At 35.9% G+C, this 17,515-nt stretch overlaps 1 protein-coding gene across 2 annotated transcripts; it reads right to left on the bottom strand.

Moving 5' to 3' along the window:
• Window positions 1–11,764: 11,764 nt before the first annotated feature.
• LOC142838455 (keratin-associated protein 13-1-like) lies at window positions 11,765–12,424 on the bottom strand. Of its 2 annotated transcripts, XM_075953941.1 has the most exons (2): window positions 12,177–12,424; window positions 11,765–12,086 (listed from the first exon to the last, which is right to left on the bottom strand). In XM_075953941.1, the coding sequence occupies exons 1-2, from the start codon at window positions 12,377–12,379 to the stop codon at window positions 11,765–11,767; spliced, it is 525 nt and encodes a 174-aa protein (XP_075810056.1). In that variant the 5' UTR covers window positions 12,380–12,424. The 2 variants fall into 2 exon arrangements, with proteins under 2 accessions (XP_075810056.1, XP_075810048.1); XM_075953933.1 differs by having other exon boundaries at window positions 11,765–12,379.
• Between the last annotated feature and the right edge of the window lie 5,091 nt (window positions 12,425–17,515).

The following is a 17,515-nucleotide window of genomic DNA, read 5'->3' as shown; positions in this document are numbered from 1 at the left end:
AAGCCACACCAGAACTAGAAACAGGTTTTTCTAATAAATAAAACAACCTCTGGTTCCAGAGTAAGATCAAACATCCTGAAACATGTCCCACTTTTTCTAAATGAAAAGGAAAGGTTTGAACTCTAACACAGTAAAACTATTTACAGTAATTAAGCTATTCCTGCCAAGATTTACACAATGTCTAACTTGGTTGTATTTGGCAGTCTAAGGATTAAGTATTTCTGAGTTCAAAGTACTGTAAAGTGTTCATATCATTCTCATATGACTCAACCATCTAACTATTCTGAGCAGTTTGTAGGCAAAAGATGAATTTATGGCTGGTGTTTGTTAGCTTAATCACAATCCTGGATAGGTAGAACACAGCATTCAGTATCATGTGGTCCTCCAGCAGGAAGGGGCAGGCCCTCAGGCAACATAGTGTCATGGGTGCCAGTGCTAATCTCGGGCTCTGAGCTGGGATTTCAGACCAATCAGTTGGAGGTTGGTGGGTGATACCATTTGGCCTGTCTACCTTTTTTCTTTGAATTTGTTCCTTGACGATCTTTTACTTGTTTAGTGAAAGATCTCCAGCTTCTTATCTTGATTTCTTGTCTTTATCTGGAAAGACAGAAGGAAAACCCTGCCCCAATCCAAACTCTGGGGAGTTTCTTTTCTTTTTGGTATATTTTATCTTTCCTATGGAATAAAGATTTTGTCAACAGAAAGTATATTATCTTTCAATCAAAAAATTCTTCTGAAATTTTGAAACTAAACATGCCATAAGTATGCATAGAGAACAGAGAAATGTACATATATATATATATATATATATATATATATATATATATATATATCAAAGTTTAAGTGTATTTCTTTTTATTCCACAATAGACATTCACTTTAAATTTCAGGCTCCCTTTAACAAGTGCATTTTAAATTTAAAACACTATAAATATTATATGCCTGCCTCTGTTTCACATGTTTTGTGATTAACCTCTTTCTACCTATGGCATCATTAAAATCTTTATTCTCATAGAGTTGTCCTGGTTTAATCTGGTTCTCCATTCCCCCTGTTTTTCAGTGTTAGGGGTGAACTGTCAACTTTTTCTAATGAGTAATCTATCATTCTTATGGATTTATATTGAGTTTGTTCCCTAGAAATTTTGAATATTATAGTTTTAATTAACATGATGACACTCTGTCAACTATTTCATTATTCTCAGACATTTTGTTAGTCTTGCTTTTGTGAGCTATATAAAATTTGACATCTTTGCTAAGTTTTGCTAGGCTGTGCCTTTTCCATTCATGCCTTCCATGACTAGATGTCCTTGCCACTTATCTGACAGTTAGTGGTTTTCCATTTTGATGATCATACATCCATACCATTGCACATGCACCATGAATTGGAGAAAATAGAGGGGCTTTGTTTGTTTGTCTTATAGTTAAGAGTCCTGCTATTAGTTCAGTATTGTGCTGATTTTGTGGTTCCTTCCTCTGTATTAGCCATTTGGTGTAGGAGGATCTTCTTTCTACGTGTTACTTTCATTGGTCAAATAAAGAAACTGCCTAGGCCTTTTGATAGGGCAGAATTTAGATAGGTGGAATAGACCGAACAGAATATGGGAGAAAGAAAGCAGAGTCAGGCAGACACCATGAATCTGCGACTTGAGACAGACGTAGGTTAGGATCTTTCCTGGTAATCCACAGTCATGTGGTGATACACATATTTAATAGAAGTGAGTTAATTAAGATGTGAGAGTTAGCCAATATGAGGCTAGACATGATGAACCAGGCAGTGTTTAATTTATACGATTTCCATGTGGTTATTTCGGGGGTTAAGATAGGCAGGCACTGGTAATGCAGCCCCCTTCTCACTACAACAGCCATTTCATCTCCCGGTATATGGGCTGCCATTTTTCATTAATTTTGGTTCCATCAGTGGTTAATAAACCATGCCTTAGCCAAATGTTGTGATCATTTCATTGATCCCCACAGTCCAATTGGTGTCTATTTTGGGAAAGGATTTATTGGTATAGGTGATGTGGGAGTGTCATATATCAATCTGTTGATTTCATTGGCTAAGCAATAAAGAAACTGCTAGGCCCATTTGATAGGCCCACCCTTAGGTGGGTGGAGTAAACAGAACAAAACGCTGGGAGGAAGAGGAAGTGAGGTCAGACTCGACAGCTCTCCTCTCCGGAGCAGACGCAGGAGAGACGCCATGCTACCGGCTCCTGGGCAGACACACGCGATGAAGCTCTGAACTAGAATCTTCCCGGTAAGACCGGTGCTCACAGATTGTTAGAGATGGGTTGATTGGGATATCAGAATTAGCCAGTAAGGGCTAGAGCTAAGGGCCAAAGCAGTGTTTAAAAGAATACAGTGTCTGTGTAATTATTTCAGGGCATAAGCTAGCCGAGCAGGCGGCTGGGGTGTTGGGGATGCAGCCCCGCCGCCACGTCCATATTACTACATATAGGGATGGGGATTACAGGCAACTGAGCTATTACCTCAGTGCTCAGTGTGGGAGAACACAAACTTCTTTGTTGACACATCCTGGTGACAAAAAAATTCAGATAGATATCTGTTCAACTGTATTACCTTTGCATGGCTGAGCCTGAAAAAATTCTGTCCAAGAATAGATCCTATCCATCATTTTATGGACACCCTATAACCGTAGTGTGGTTGACAATTGCTGAATATAAAGTACTCCATTCCTCATCTCAAAGAGCAAATATGTTTTCTCCATATATGGAAAGCATTTGCAATAGAAGCCAACAAAAAGTGTTGATGGGCTCCTTTTTGCTTTATGAAAAGTTTCCAGTTGCCAATTCACCCATGTAATATCTATAATCAGAATATGATTCTGTTTAATACTGGCCAGGGTTGCATAAGTGGAGAAGATCTTACCAGCACTCACAATAGCTGTTCTTTTTTTCCATCCCCAGTGGAAATTAGCTGTTTTTCTAGTAACTCTGTAGAGGGTTTTTATAATAATCTGTAAATATGGCATGTGCTTTCTCTAGTGCACAATCATACCAATTAGGAACTGTATCTGATGTTTGTCCCTGGGTGTGTTGGGATTAAATCCTTGCCCTCCCCCACCTGTTCACTCTATCTCTAGAATTTAGAAAACAACTAACTTAGAGAGATGAAATAGTCTCTGTTGGGATTAAAGACATGGGCTAACACTGCCTTGCCCAAACATTTTATCTTATATCTAAATCACTCCAACACTTACAGATTTAGAAAACATGTTTGAACTGTAGCAACCTTTAAATACATTTAAAATAATTTAAATCTCTTACTTGTGTTTTTACTACCAAAAGCCAAAAATATTCTTTTTATTTAATAAAACTCAAAAGATAATGTCAAAGATGGCATGGGCCATATGGCAATCTATCATCTAATATTCTGACATGAAATTAAGACACATGGGTTAAGAAAACCTATTTTCAATTCATGGCTGTAAAGTTTGTGTGTTTTTGGTAAATTATCATTTGAAAATATTATCTTTTTATTTTTTCTTGTCTGAATGAAAGAAAGCCAACTGTTAGTCTTTATAAGTTAGTTTCAACTGAATTACCAAGCTGTCTGATGGAATATTTCTCTTCCATATGCATTTAGTCTCTCCTGTACAAATCTAATAGTTTTCAATCTTGATGGTATCCACAGCTTTTCTTCTCCCATGGAAACAAAGTCAAAACTTCTTCTCCAGCTTAACACATATCCTGCTTTCCATTCTGAGGTCAATATCTCTTTAAAATAAACAAGATGATTTAATTCAGCAGTTTTTTTTCTACTATCCAATGTCTCTCCATAGATGTTGTTACTTTCTCATTAATAAAACGCTGTATAATCTATCCTTGTGGTTTTTCTGTTTGTTAAGTATATCTTTTAAAGTACAATTAGATCTTTCTATAACTGCTTGCCATGTAGAACAGTGTGTTATGCCTGTAGTATGCTTTATATTGTAATATGTGAAGAATGGCTTCATTTTACTGGAGACATATGCTGGAATATTGTCAGTCTTAATTTGTGCATATATCTCCATGATGGCCATAACTTCAAATAAATGTGTAATTGCAGAATCACAATTTTCAGAACTTAGAGAAGTTGTCTATTGAAATCTTCAATATGTATGTATGGTATGCTGAAATTTAATTCTCCAAACTCTGCAAACAAATTGTCTTGCCTGTCCATTGTTGATCTGCATTCATTAGGCCAATGCTGGCTTTTTCCATACCTTCTGCATACTACAAAAACCTCAGGCCTTCTGTTTGGATTATCACTGGAAAAAGCATTGTCTCTAGAAGTGCCTTGCCTACAATCCCTTTTCAAATGTCCTTGCTTATTGCAATTTATTCATCTGACATTTTGATGTTTTTGTTAAAACTTTTAGAAATTGCTTATCCTTTCAGAGTAGCATCATAAATATGAGAACCACTATCATTTGTAATTCTAATCCATTCATTGTAGTAATATGGGTGGCGGGGCTGCGTCCCCAACACCCTAGCCGCCTGCTTGGCTAGTTATGCCCCGAAATAATTACATGGACACTGTATTCTTTTAATCACTGCTTGGCCCATTTCTATCTAGCCTCTTCTCGGCTAACTCTCACACCTGGACTAGCCCATTTCTAATATTCTATGTAGCACAGGTCTTCCTGGAAAGATTCAGCATGTCTTACCTGGCTGCTTAGGTGCGCTTACCGGGAAGATTCTAGCCTAAGTCCATCCTGGGTCGGAGCTTCATCGGGTGCATCTTCCTTGGAGGGGGGAGCATGGCGTCTCTCTGAGGTGTCTGCTCCGGAGAGGAGAGCTGTGGAGTCTGAGCTCACTTCATCTTCCTCCCAGCGTTCTGTTCTGTTTACTCCTCCCACCTATCTTCTAACCAATGAGGACCGAGCAGTTTCTTTTTATTTAACCAATGACCTTCCTCCATCAATTCATCTATTGGGGCTGATCTTGTCTATAAAGGCCTAATCACCCTTTTGCAATCTGAATTAGAATTAAAGCCAAAGATTTAAATAATTAATATTTGTCTGACTTCTAGATATGATACAATTCTATTCAAACAGGAATCTGACTTTGCAAAACATTAGTGAAGGCTTTTTTTAGGCCTTGTAATATTCTAGTAAATGACTCAAACCTCTTTCCTAATTCTTCAACCTTGTCCTAAGAATTTAAAGGTTCTAAATGACTTAGTGCTAAGGCATGATCATCTATTCAAGCTGCCTTTGAGACTCAGCATAATGATTTAAACCTAGAAACTGGTTCTGGGAAAAACTAACACCTCTAGCCCTATTTTGTCATTCTATAGCCCTAGCTCCCTCTTTCACAATATTCACCCTTTTAAATGAGGACTATTTTCTAATATTGCTCTTGTCAATTCTTTTAAGGGTTGGGGAAAAATTCTATTCTTAGTTGCCCATGAATTTGACATATGTTTAGCATAGGATGAATGAATACCATATAAAATGATCACTTCCTTAAATCTAACAAAATCTAATATTTCTAACGGACTCCATTTAATTTTCATTTAATCTCAGGGGTGTTTATAATCTGTTATAGTTTCTGTATTATAACTGGATAAACTAAGGTTGCTCTTATAACCTTGGGCCATCTCCTTTCAGTTTCTTTATACAGTGGTAGACTTGTCTAAATTCCTCTTTCTATGTCTAAGATTTTTTCTTATTTTTATTTATAATTCTAAGGCTTGAATCTTATCAATCCATCTTTAACTTTTGGCACAAAAAACACTATGGGTATTAAGAATAAAGTATAAATTACCAGACTGGTAGTAATTATGGTCGATATTGTTTCCATTTCAATTATATTATTTACCTTGGTTATGTCATTTTTTTTATTTTCTGCTACCTTCACACCATCTAAAATATAATCTTATACTGTCATAACACACTGTATTATGATATTTCCCATCCTAAACATGGGAAAGTTTTCCTTTTAATTTTACTTAACTTTCTTCTTGAGAACTTCTAGGTATCTTACCAAATCCAATGGCTTCTCAGTTTGTGCACAGCTGGTGTGATTAATCTGGCCATGTGATCATGACATGCATTTGAGAAATTTTTTTAACAAAATTTCAATCATCGGCTGTACCAATAAAGATTATGGAGCCAGGTGCTATGGTGAAAACATGCTAGTTCAGAGAGACAAGGAAAGCACCGGGCTGAGCTTTTTCCTCCTTCAGTGTGTCAGAAGAAGAGCTTTTGCCTACCTCCTACACTGTCTCAAATAAGACTCCTCCAATTCCATGTCTCTCTGTTCTACTTCCTGTGTATCTCTCTCTTTCCTCCTGACTCCCTCTTACTCTCTATGCTTAGTTCATGTCAACTGGTTGCTTGCTTCACCTCTTTACCTATGGAATATTATTTTTATTTAATACTGTTTACAATAAGCCAAAAATTCTTGGATTAAAGAAATGTGTTAGAGCTGAGTCACACTATAACTACAAACATATAACTAGAAACAACTCCCCCCCCCCCCAGGAAATAATGTAATCTTCAAGTTCACAATTTGATTAAATATCCTAAAACAGTGTGTTTTTATATGTTAGAATTGTAATATCCTCTTGATGACATTTCTTCAATGAAAGTGGTGACCTTCATCTTCTAAAAACTTTTAGTTTAAATTTGTTTTTGTCCACTGTGAAGTTATTGACAACTGCTTATTTCACAGGTCCATATAGTTGATAGACTGGTTTCCATCTTTTTACCTAAATGTGATATCTATTGCTAATGGCAAGATGCATTTATTAGAGGCAGAAAAATGATGTATTTTGTTAGTCACATCCTTTTTGAAAATTGGAGATCATTGAACTATACCTGAGAATTTTGCATTTTTATCATTTTGTTGTTTTTCCGGGGGGGGTGTCTCTTTGTACTTATAATTTACTCATTTGCTATTGATTATTAATAGCCCATGTCCTTTTCAGTTCATCCTTTTCTGCAGTCCAGCTAATTTCTTCCAGCATGCTGTGTAGATCAGGATTACAGATCATAAATTACTTTATTCGGTCTTTATTGTAGATGATTTGTGCTATTCTTTCAATTTAATAGATAGTTTTCTGGGTACAACAGAATGAACTAGAAGTTCTTTTCTTTTAAACTATAAATTGGATTACAGATTTCTAAGAACTCAAAATGTTAAAGTTTTCCATACAACAATCATGCATTATTTTAATGAGCCTCCAGTTATCTCTTACAGATTTTAATATACTTTCATTATTCTGTGTATTTGGTGACTTACTTATGTCTTACAGTGTTTCTGTACTTATCTTGCATGTGTGGTACTATTCAGTAGGCCTCTTGTACCTGTATAGGTATCTCATTACTTAGGTTTAAAAGAATTTCTGTTAGTAGTCTCCTTCATCTATGAACATAATTTGAGTGTTCTTCCCTCCTGTCTTGTTCCAAAGCTCTTTCATGCTCCATTTATATTCCTTTTAAAATTTATCATTGAGGTTTACCACATAATATATTTCCTACTGTTTGTCACTTATCCCTGACTTTATATTTTCACCTTGTTCTATTATTTAACGACAATTTTCACTGAGGTTTTTAGGTAGCATATTGTGATTTTTTAACCTCATTTCAGCTTTGATTTTCTTCAGAAATTCCATTTCTTTATTGAATTCTGCTTTCATATTTGGAATTTGATTTCTCATTTTACTCAAACATTTTCTTTTTAACTCATGGAGTATATCTATATATTTATTCCATTTTTCGACATAGCTGAAGTCACTACTCTAACTTCTTTGTGTGGAATTTTTCCAGGTTTTTCTCATTGGGAAGTTGGTAATAATGTATTGGTTTTGATTCTGCCTTCAAACTTAAGCATATAGAACATTTTGTAGGATACATTTCTTTTTATTTCCTTTTAAAAAGAATTTATTCTTCACATGAGAGCCTTATAGTACATTACTATCTCAACAAACACAGGGAAATCAAATCAATTTCCAATTATTTCATTTAATCACAATGATGTAAATTAGTCATCAACAATCATAGAAAATTTAGAAAGTAAACAAACGGAAGAAGAGTTTAGAGCTACTATTATATGATAATTGTGACACTGAAGACATCAATATGAAAAAAAATTCTTAGAATCACATTGCAATGAAAACACTGATTGCCAATATTTTGGAACATAAAGGACGTGCTACAAAAATTATGTAATACTATGTGTCTACATTATATTTTTCAACAATTTAAAACTAATAAGTTATGAATGTATCTTACAGCTTCAGGAAGAGCAGCATACCACCTTATCTCAATTTTTATAAGGAGGATCTGCTGTCATTTCTCCCTTTAACTGTTTTGAATATCCAGTAAATTATAAATGTCAACCAACAAAGGAAAGAAGGTAAGGAAAAATGTCCCTGTATCAGACACAGTAGTATACTACTCTGTAGACTGGAGAAGGAGGGGGAAAGGAGTGGGGGAAGGGGAGAGGGGTGGGAGTAGGGAGAGGGAAATGGGAGGCAGGGAGGAGGCAGAAATTTTTTCAATAAAAAAAAGTCAAAAAAAATTTTTTAATAAAGAGTTAGCCAATAAGAAGTTAGAGCTAATCGGCCAAACAGTGTTTTAATTATTATAGTTTCTGTGTGATTATTTCAGTTTGGCTTGCTTGACGAACAAGTGGCTTCCTCCACTCCTACAAACAACCAACCAATTGAAAATTGGCCATGGAAAACATGAATTCTCAAAAGAAGAAATACACATGGCTACTTTAAACTTAAACAACAACACAGACATAACTGTCAGTATACTTAACAATCAGGAAAATATATGTTAAAATCACTTTAAGATTTGATCTCACCCCCTTTCAGATTTGGTAGGATTAATAATAAATGACCATAAATGCACCCACATGGATGGATCAAAGCTAAACCATTATACACCGATGGTCCTGGTGTCACCTAGTACAATCACTGTGGGACTTGGTCTGATGATTTCTAAAACCTGGAAATAGAAGTACAACAAAACCAAGCTATGATCATTCCTGAGCATATATTCAAGAGGCAGTAGCCTACAACAGAGACAGATGCACATCCATATTCCTTGTGGTTCCATTCCCAACCAGTAAGAATTCAAATAAGTCAAGATGCTTATCAAACAATGGGAAAACTACAGCACTTAAAAACATGGAAAATTACTCAGCTGTAAATAGAATGAAACCATAAAATGGCTGGGTAAGTGGAAGAAAATGGGAACAAATCATATTGGGTGAGATCACTCTGACACAAATATATAATCCCCATATATTGTCATACTAATTGAGTCTAGCTTTGAAAATACCGTTTCTTTATTTAGCCTAGAGAATCAATGGAAGGCAAGATACTCGAAAAAGACTACTGCAGTGATCATTTTGATTTTCCATGAATAAAATAAGTAGGAATATTGAGGTGGCAGACTTGAAGAATAGATAGGGGTGTGGGTATGAGTTCCTAAGACTTCATAACACTTAACAAAAATGAAAGGTATATGAAAAATCTTTAGTAAAATCTAGGATCTTCAATCCTATAAAGCATCTCAATTTGAGGAAATAATAGATCAAGTTTCTGTGTGAACTTTAAAAGAATTAAAATAGAAAAATTGATATAAAAGATGGTCATCTATATTAGAAGTTGCAAAGAGATGTTGACATACCACTTTGATACACATTTACTTTATTTTTCATCATTTTCACTCACGTCAATAAAAAATGGACATATTTAGAGAAGTAAACCATGACAAAAAAACACAAAATAACAAAATGAAGCTCACTGAGTATATGTTCCTATGTCACTAGCAAAAGAAAAATATCACTGAGGATAAAATACAGTCAGTTTCGCTTCAGGATTGCCAAACATTTTAAATTAAATTAAATTTAAATTTAATTCTAGCAATTTGGTTTCACAATCCAATCTTAGGAACCCTCATAAAACTCTCCAAAATTTTACTACTGTTGTTACAGTGATGATAATAGCCACACGTACTGATGATGTCATGGAAAATAAAGTAGGACTCTTACGATGGGATGTATTTACAATCATGACAGACACACTAGATGGTAGTGCTATTTCTAGACACATTGCAACATTCTAGCAAAATTGAAAATAGAAATGTACTATGATATATGTGTGTTCCAAATAATGTTGACACTCTATTGCATCATTGCATTTTTAGTCTTTTTTACAGAGGCTGTGTTACTCCTACATAACACCACATGCCATACCCTGTGTCTGATCATTTCTCAGAGCATGCTACATAGATCAAGGTAATACTAGATGAATGATTCTCACTGATCCATTAGATGTGTGTGGGGAAAAAGATTTTTCGTTTCAGACAGGAGGGGAATGGAATGAGGAATAAAATGAAGTTTGTAAAAATTTTTAGATCAAATCCTGGCAAAATTTCTTGATCATGTAAAAATACATATGAAACTCCTAACTCCAAAAGTCTCTGGGACTTCAATTATTACAAAAAAACCTTCATGTGGCATGATTTACTGTATCACACCTATCTCATTAGCTTCACTGATTTTGTTTGTTTTGATTTGCATTTATTATTGATATATACTCTGTATATCTTTGTGTACATACCACCTTATCTCAATTTTTCCAAGGAGTGTCTGCTGTCATTTCTCTCTTTAACTATTGTGAATACCCAGGAAATTAGAAATGTCAACCAATAAAGGATAGAAGGTAAGGGAAAAATGTCCTTCCCTGTATCTGGCACAGTAGTAGACAATTCCAAGAATCTTTGCAAGTGGACAAAATGTTTCTAAAATGTTGCATTCCAGTAGTTCATTAAAAATGCCTATTTTGAGTGATTTTTCCCTCTTTTCCCTCTTGAATGCCCATAATACATGTAATCTTAAATTTTCTTTAAGTTACTATATCATGTTAATTGAATCCAACTCTCTTTGAAACACAGAGAAAGCCTAGTAAATTAAGTCTCTTCATAGAAGTGTTGCCCTTCCCTTCAGTTGATTGGAGTTGAGCCTGGGAGGTAGTAGGAAGCTCCTAGCACCTCTTGATCCAAGATTATTGCCCTTTTTCTTATGTGTGCAGATGATGTGCCGGGGTCCTTAGGGAGTCAAATGAGGCAGCAAGATTAGCATGTACACTTCTATGTAAATGTCCATCAGTCCTGAGAACTGTTTAAAGCTACTTTCTCCTGACTGAAAATCTACATTCAAAGTATAGACTTGATATTTCTCTTAAATAAAGAATTCAGCTTGTAAATTATGTAATATCGTTTTCTTGGTGTTGGCATTTCTATCTTTGTTTGGTTTTCTTGGCTCAACAGAAATTCATGTACTTTAATGTCATGCAATTCACTCTAGTTGATCCCTGTTGTTTGGACATGAATAATGATCTTGCTAGAATTGACAACTTCCAAATAAAGAAAAGCAAATTAAGGCCAAATTATATACCCCCAATTCAGCTGGAAAATCCTACTGATCTTACATCTTCCAAACCACAAGCGCAGAAGCTGAGTGAAGAAACAATAATGTAGAAAATGCATGAAGATATCAGATTGCACAACTTTATTAGATGAAATTTTCATTTTTCAAATGGTCTTAGAGAGAAAGCAAATAGCATCTGAATACATCATCAGTATAGAGAGTAGAGCATAATTTTGGGTGACCCACTGATCTCATAATCAGCTGAAGTTTGGAGAGGAAGCTGTTAAAGGAAGGATGATATGATATCAGCAGGTGTTAGGCAGGGAAGCAAGAGCTTTCGAGCATACTTGAAATAGGAAACATAAAGACTTAGCAGCTGATTCCATAGAGGCCTGATCCACAGATTGGTCTGTAACAAGGTTGACAGGAAAGAGGCACCAAGTAGCTTGGATAGAAATATCTAGATCCAAAGCTCAAGGAAGGGAATCCAGAGACTCCACAATTTAGAGATCTGAAGCTACTGGATCCACAGCCCCCTGAGTAGCAGCTTCTAGAACCAAAGCCCAGGGAACGGCAGCTGCTGGATCCAAAGCTCAGAGACCCAGCATATGTTCCCTGGCAAGGACTGCAAGGTGTGGAGCTCCTCGGGTAGTAGCAAGCTGTCTGGCAGGGCTTGGACACCACGCAGGACCTCTGGCAGCTGGTGGGCTCAATGCAGGTCTCCTGACAGCCGGTGTTCACAGAGGATTCCACCAGGCAGGGCCTGGACACCACGCAGGACCTCTGGCAGCCGGTGGGCTCAATGCAGGTCTCCTGACATCTGGTGTTCAGAGAAGATTCCACCTGGCATGGGCTGGGAGAACAACTGGTAGTGGTGTAGACCAGGTTGCTGGGGTAGGAAGAGCCACAGGAGGAACCTGAATATTGCTGGCAACGTCTAAAGGAGCGGGAGGAGAAGTTTCCAGAGCAGCAGCTGTAGGTCATGTTGAGAGGAGATGTGAGCTCAGCTGGATATATCTGAGAGAATTCTGAGTTTGGATGTCACCCTGTGGGAGACCTGGGTTTATATACTCTCAGCAACAGGTGTGGTATCCTATTGTCTCATCCTTGATGCATTTGTGTGCTTCCCGGTTTATAAATGTGCAACACTAATCTCTGTAATTGTAGCTCTAATTTGAATAGTTTTCTGCACCGTATATTTATGGGTGTTGTCCTTTTGTTATAGTTAGGACAATGAGCTACTGCTATGTCAGAGATGCCATGAGTGACTGTTTTACACTGATGCGTATTCTGTCATGTCTATGAAATACCCTGCTCTTCCTCTTGACATAATTTTTATGTTTTCGTCAGATGTTATACAAAATAATTTATATTTATGGTATTGAGTGTTCATAACATGCATCTCTCAAGTTAATGAACTGTGTTATTTTGGTCATTGTGTGCAATCTATTAAAGGCTAATTTTACCTGTCACTATTGATGTTCATTTTCCAAAATTGTTCTGCATAGCTTACAAAGTTTTAGCTGTATATTTCACACAAAGACACGTTAGCCTTAAAGGCCAAGAAAACCTGAGTAAGATTGAAATAGGTCAGAGCAAGAGCAGGATAATGATAAATGTCATGATTCTAAGGAGCCAACATGTAAGAGAATCACAAGTGTAAACCTTTGTGGATTGAATCAAAGTAGAAAAAAACACTGTAGAATAGAAGAGAGAGAAAATTTTATAGCCATTGTGTTATAGAGGGACTGAAGTATAGTTGATCCCATCTGTGTGGGATATTAGGTCTGAGATAATGGATCTCATCTGTGGGATAGGAGGACTAAGATACTGAATATCATCTTTGTGTGATAGGAGGACAGAGACACTGGATCTCATCTGTGTGTGGCTGAGCAGAGGTTTTTGTTCTAAATCATTGGGTCACAGGGGAATTTATTCACTGTGATTCTTCCTGCTTACACATCTGAAATCCAGCTATATTTATGCATGACTGTGTTTTCATGGTCTGTATCATGTAGGGACTAAGCCCAGAAAAGGCAAAGAAATTCCTAGTAGACTGTAATGACCAACCTTTGCACAGGTTTCCCCGTACCCCTTAAGCAAAGATCCTGTATCTTGCATATGTCAGAGGGACCATTTATCTTCTCTTGTGCCCTCAGTTTGAGGGAGAAGCTGGTAAAGAAAATTAATCCAAAGACTCTCAACACCTCAGATTTTGTTTATAATATATTGTAAAGAAAGCCTTCTGATGTGGAAAGCACAAAATTCAGGCAGATGTATTCTCTTAGAAATGTCAAGTGGGGCTAACCAAGAAAATGGCTGGAATTCTATGATGATTTGCTACATGATGATGTTGGTTTTGAGCCTGTGTGGAATCTATGTCTAAATCAGGTCTGTCAGGTTCATCTTTGATCTTCTCCTTATTAACTAGGCACATCAAATAACTCCAATTTTATGATTTCATCATTGACATCATTGATTAACACTTGCACATTCTCAACTGAAGTCTCTTCGAATATAATCCCTACTTCATTCCCCATCTTGTTACTTTCAGACCCAGTTATAAGTAATGCGTGCATTCTAATTGAATTCCTCAAGTCCTTTCTCCCTTTTCAATCATTTTGTCACGACCTTTAGTTTGGAAATTCCCAGTACTCATAATTTAGTTCACTGTGTTGTAGCTGTGCTTAGGATCCTGATGTTTTTCAAATTAGTTGCTTATTTTTAAAATTTTAGTTAAATTCAATTGAATTATTTTTATTTTTCCCCTCTAATTTCTTAATCATACCTTTTGTTCCCACATGTAATTATTTCTTGAACACAAAATGTTCCTGTTTCATATTGTCAGATTCTTCACATAGGTGTAGTCCTGTGTTCCTGAAAGATGGGCGTGGGTATTGGAACATGTGTTGCTATCAAGTTTCATAATTTAATGTCAGGGTTATTTAAACAAATTTGGATGCTTTATCACTAGACAACATATTCTGACAGGGTCCCCATCATTCATGCAATGTGCTGCTGACTGAATCAATGCTGTGTGAGCATCTTTTAGCACCTTGCTAGTGTCCTATGAGATGTCTTGAGTACACCCTAAACATGAGCTATCTTGGGTACACCCAGAACAATGAGGCATCTTGGGTACACCCGAACACTGAGACATCTTGGGTATACCCTGAACAGTGACTACAAAATGTCTATACAATTCTTCTTAAATACCTTTACCTTCATTAAAGTATGCTGAATCCCTGTAAAAGAGCTTATTGGAATTGAGCTCAGGTGTTGACAGCCGCATTCAGAGGGCCAGAAGATGATGCTGTGAATCTATGGAACTGTGGTTACAGACAGTTATGAACAATCTTGTGTGTCCGGAGAACTGAACTCTCTCCTTTGGACAAGAAAAAGTGTTCTAAAACATGACCAGTCTCTCTAGCTTTGGAATCCCTGTTTACAATTCACTTTAGAACAAATTAAAGAAAGTAATGATGTTTTAAGATTAACTTTTATTTTAGTTGATGTGTTTATATGTGTGAGCATATGTTCACATGCTTGTGGATGTGGGTAGCCCTTTAGACCAGAAAAGGGTGTTAGATTCCCTGGTGCTAGAGCTATAAGTGTTTGTGAGCTGCCTGACATGGGTGCTGGGAGTCAAACTAGTTCTCTGAATGTCTAACAAGTGCTCCTACCTGATGACCTGTCTATCCAGCCCAAAGTATTTATTAATATATTTATTAGATACCAAGCAGTATACCTTGGATCTCATATACAATTTTAAAGTGGTATCTTGAGAAAAATGTTAAGAATTTATTAAAGGGAGAAGTGGGCTTCGGAATGACATGTAGGAGTCTTTCTGTCATGAGCAAATTTTGATCACATGGAGTCAGATGTTCTTTGAATTAAAGTGTTCTAATTTAGTGATAAATGATGAAAAAATATATTCTGCAACCCTTAAAAGTGTTACAATAGAATCTCAATACAAGAGATAATAGTTTTGTTTATGGAGATTCCAATCTAAATCAGCTTTAAAAGCTAGATCCTGGGACTGTGAGTGGCAGATTCATTGACATTTTATATAGGTATATCAGAAGCCATGACTTTCTATGTGGATGGGCTTCTTTGGAAATACCTCAAAGATCAAAAGACATGTTTTCATCATCTACTTTAATAGAATACAAAATCAATTATCAGAAGTTTTTGTTGAGCACCCTTCCAAGTCTTACATTTTATGTGAATTATTCTAGTTTCTCTGTTTCTATGGAAAATTAGGTAAAATAACAATAGAGAGCTATACAGATGAAACAATACAATCTCAGGTGAATTTAGTTCAAAGGTACGGATTTTTAAAAAATAACTTTAAATATCTCAACTTATGAGGACAAAATTATATATCTACAGAGACAAAAGTAACATAAACTGTTCACATTAACTACTTAACTTTGAGGTTACCTGAGAAAGAACTTACCAAATTATTTCTCACCTTATAGAATTACTATTTGTATTTAACCCCTATTTGTTCTCAAGAATAATTAAAGAATTATTTATAAAAAAAACGATGAAAGACTAAGTGGAAAAGAATATTTCCATCATTATCTTATTGATAGGCTCTTCAGCCTGAAGCACAAAATAACAAAATATAAATTTTGCTCTTGAAGAACAGAAATCAAATCTAAAATAGCTATTTTTATCTTCATATCTTTCCTTCTTAAATTTCATAAAATCTATATTGCCATTGCACTATTTTCCGTATTACTATACATTTGATCTTTATGAGTATTGAAAATGGATTGTGTTTAATAGAGAAACGTGAAAAATTTGGCATAAACTGTAGTAGTATATCATCATTCTCTCTGAATAATTTTTCTATATAGTTTAACACAGAATATTCCATCAGTGAGCATAGGAAAAGCTGGTTATACAGTGAGAATTTAATAAGCCTATTAAACATATTTTCAACTTTAAGCTTATAGTTTACCAGGAAAGAACAAACTAGCAAATAAAAGTAAAAGAAAGAAAAGATGAAAATAGACAGCAAAATAAAATTTAAGCACAGAGCAAACAAAAAGGTAAATAGAGGTAGGAGGGAAGAAAGAACAGATGGGAGAAGAAGAGGAGGAGGAGGAGGAGAAGAAGAAGAAAAGCAAGAGGAGGAAGAGGAGACAACTTTACACATTCATGTACTTCATACTTGGGCAGATAAGTGCTGATAGATACAAAGATATAGCCCTAAAAATGTTCACAGGATATCCAAATACCATGAGAAATGGCAGCATACTGCAAAGGCTAGAAAACTCAGTGATTATGAATTAAGGTAATGGAAAAATAATAAGAAAATTTAAGCATGCTGAATTTAAAAAAAGATTATTCAGGCATTGAAAGTAGACAGATCACAGAGTAAAAGTGCAGTAAACAAGGTGGCGTATACGTCAGTCTCATCACTGTGGAAATATTCCAAAGTCATGCTTTTAAAAATACAAACAAAACAACAAAAACAAATAGCTCAATGGCAAGATTGTGAGGTCCTTCCCTGTTCCTTCATTCTTATTTTTATTTTTTTTGAAGATTTTAAATTTCCTTTATTATTTTCTAATTATAGACTTAAAAGGTGTTTTTATTTTATTTATTTATTTATCTATTTATTTATTTATTTATTTAAGATTTCTGCCTCCTCCCCACCACCGCCTCCCATTTCCCTCCCCCTCCCCTGATCAAGTCCCCCTCCCTCATCAGCCTGAAGAGCAATCAGGGTTCCCTGACCAGTGGGATTATTTCCTCCCTTCACTGAACAAGTGGAGATATTTCAGGTGAGACACTATTCAACAATTTCATTGTAAATCAGCAATACCCACCCCCAGTCTCTTGCTGCCCTTCTGAGTATGCTGCTTTTGTCTATTTTGAATGGGTCTCTATTCAATTTGTTACACACTGTGTAACTGTATTCCATGGTATAATTGTGTTGTGTTACCCCACACACTGAATTACAATATGGAAGTTTGACAGGATGGCAATAGAGGTTGATAAGATGGAACATTCTTGTAAATGTTCTCATTCATATGGAAACAGATCCAGTATCCAGATAACTAACATCATCTCCTTTTCCAGTTTTAGGGAAGAAGCATTCACTAG

This window comes from Microtus pennsylvanicus, chromosome 1, assembly GCF_037038515.1.
Source record: "Microtus pennsylvanicus isolate mMicPen1 chromosome 1, mMicPen1.hap1, whole genome shotgun sequence".
Lineage (NCBI taxonomy): Eukaryota > Metazoa > Chordata > Mammalia > Rodentia > Cricetidae > Microtus > Microtus pennsylvanicus.
Note: the sequence above shows the minus strand (reverse complement) of the source record. Positions and strands in the feature narration are given on the sequence as shown.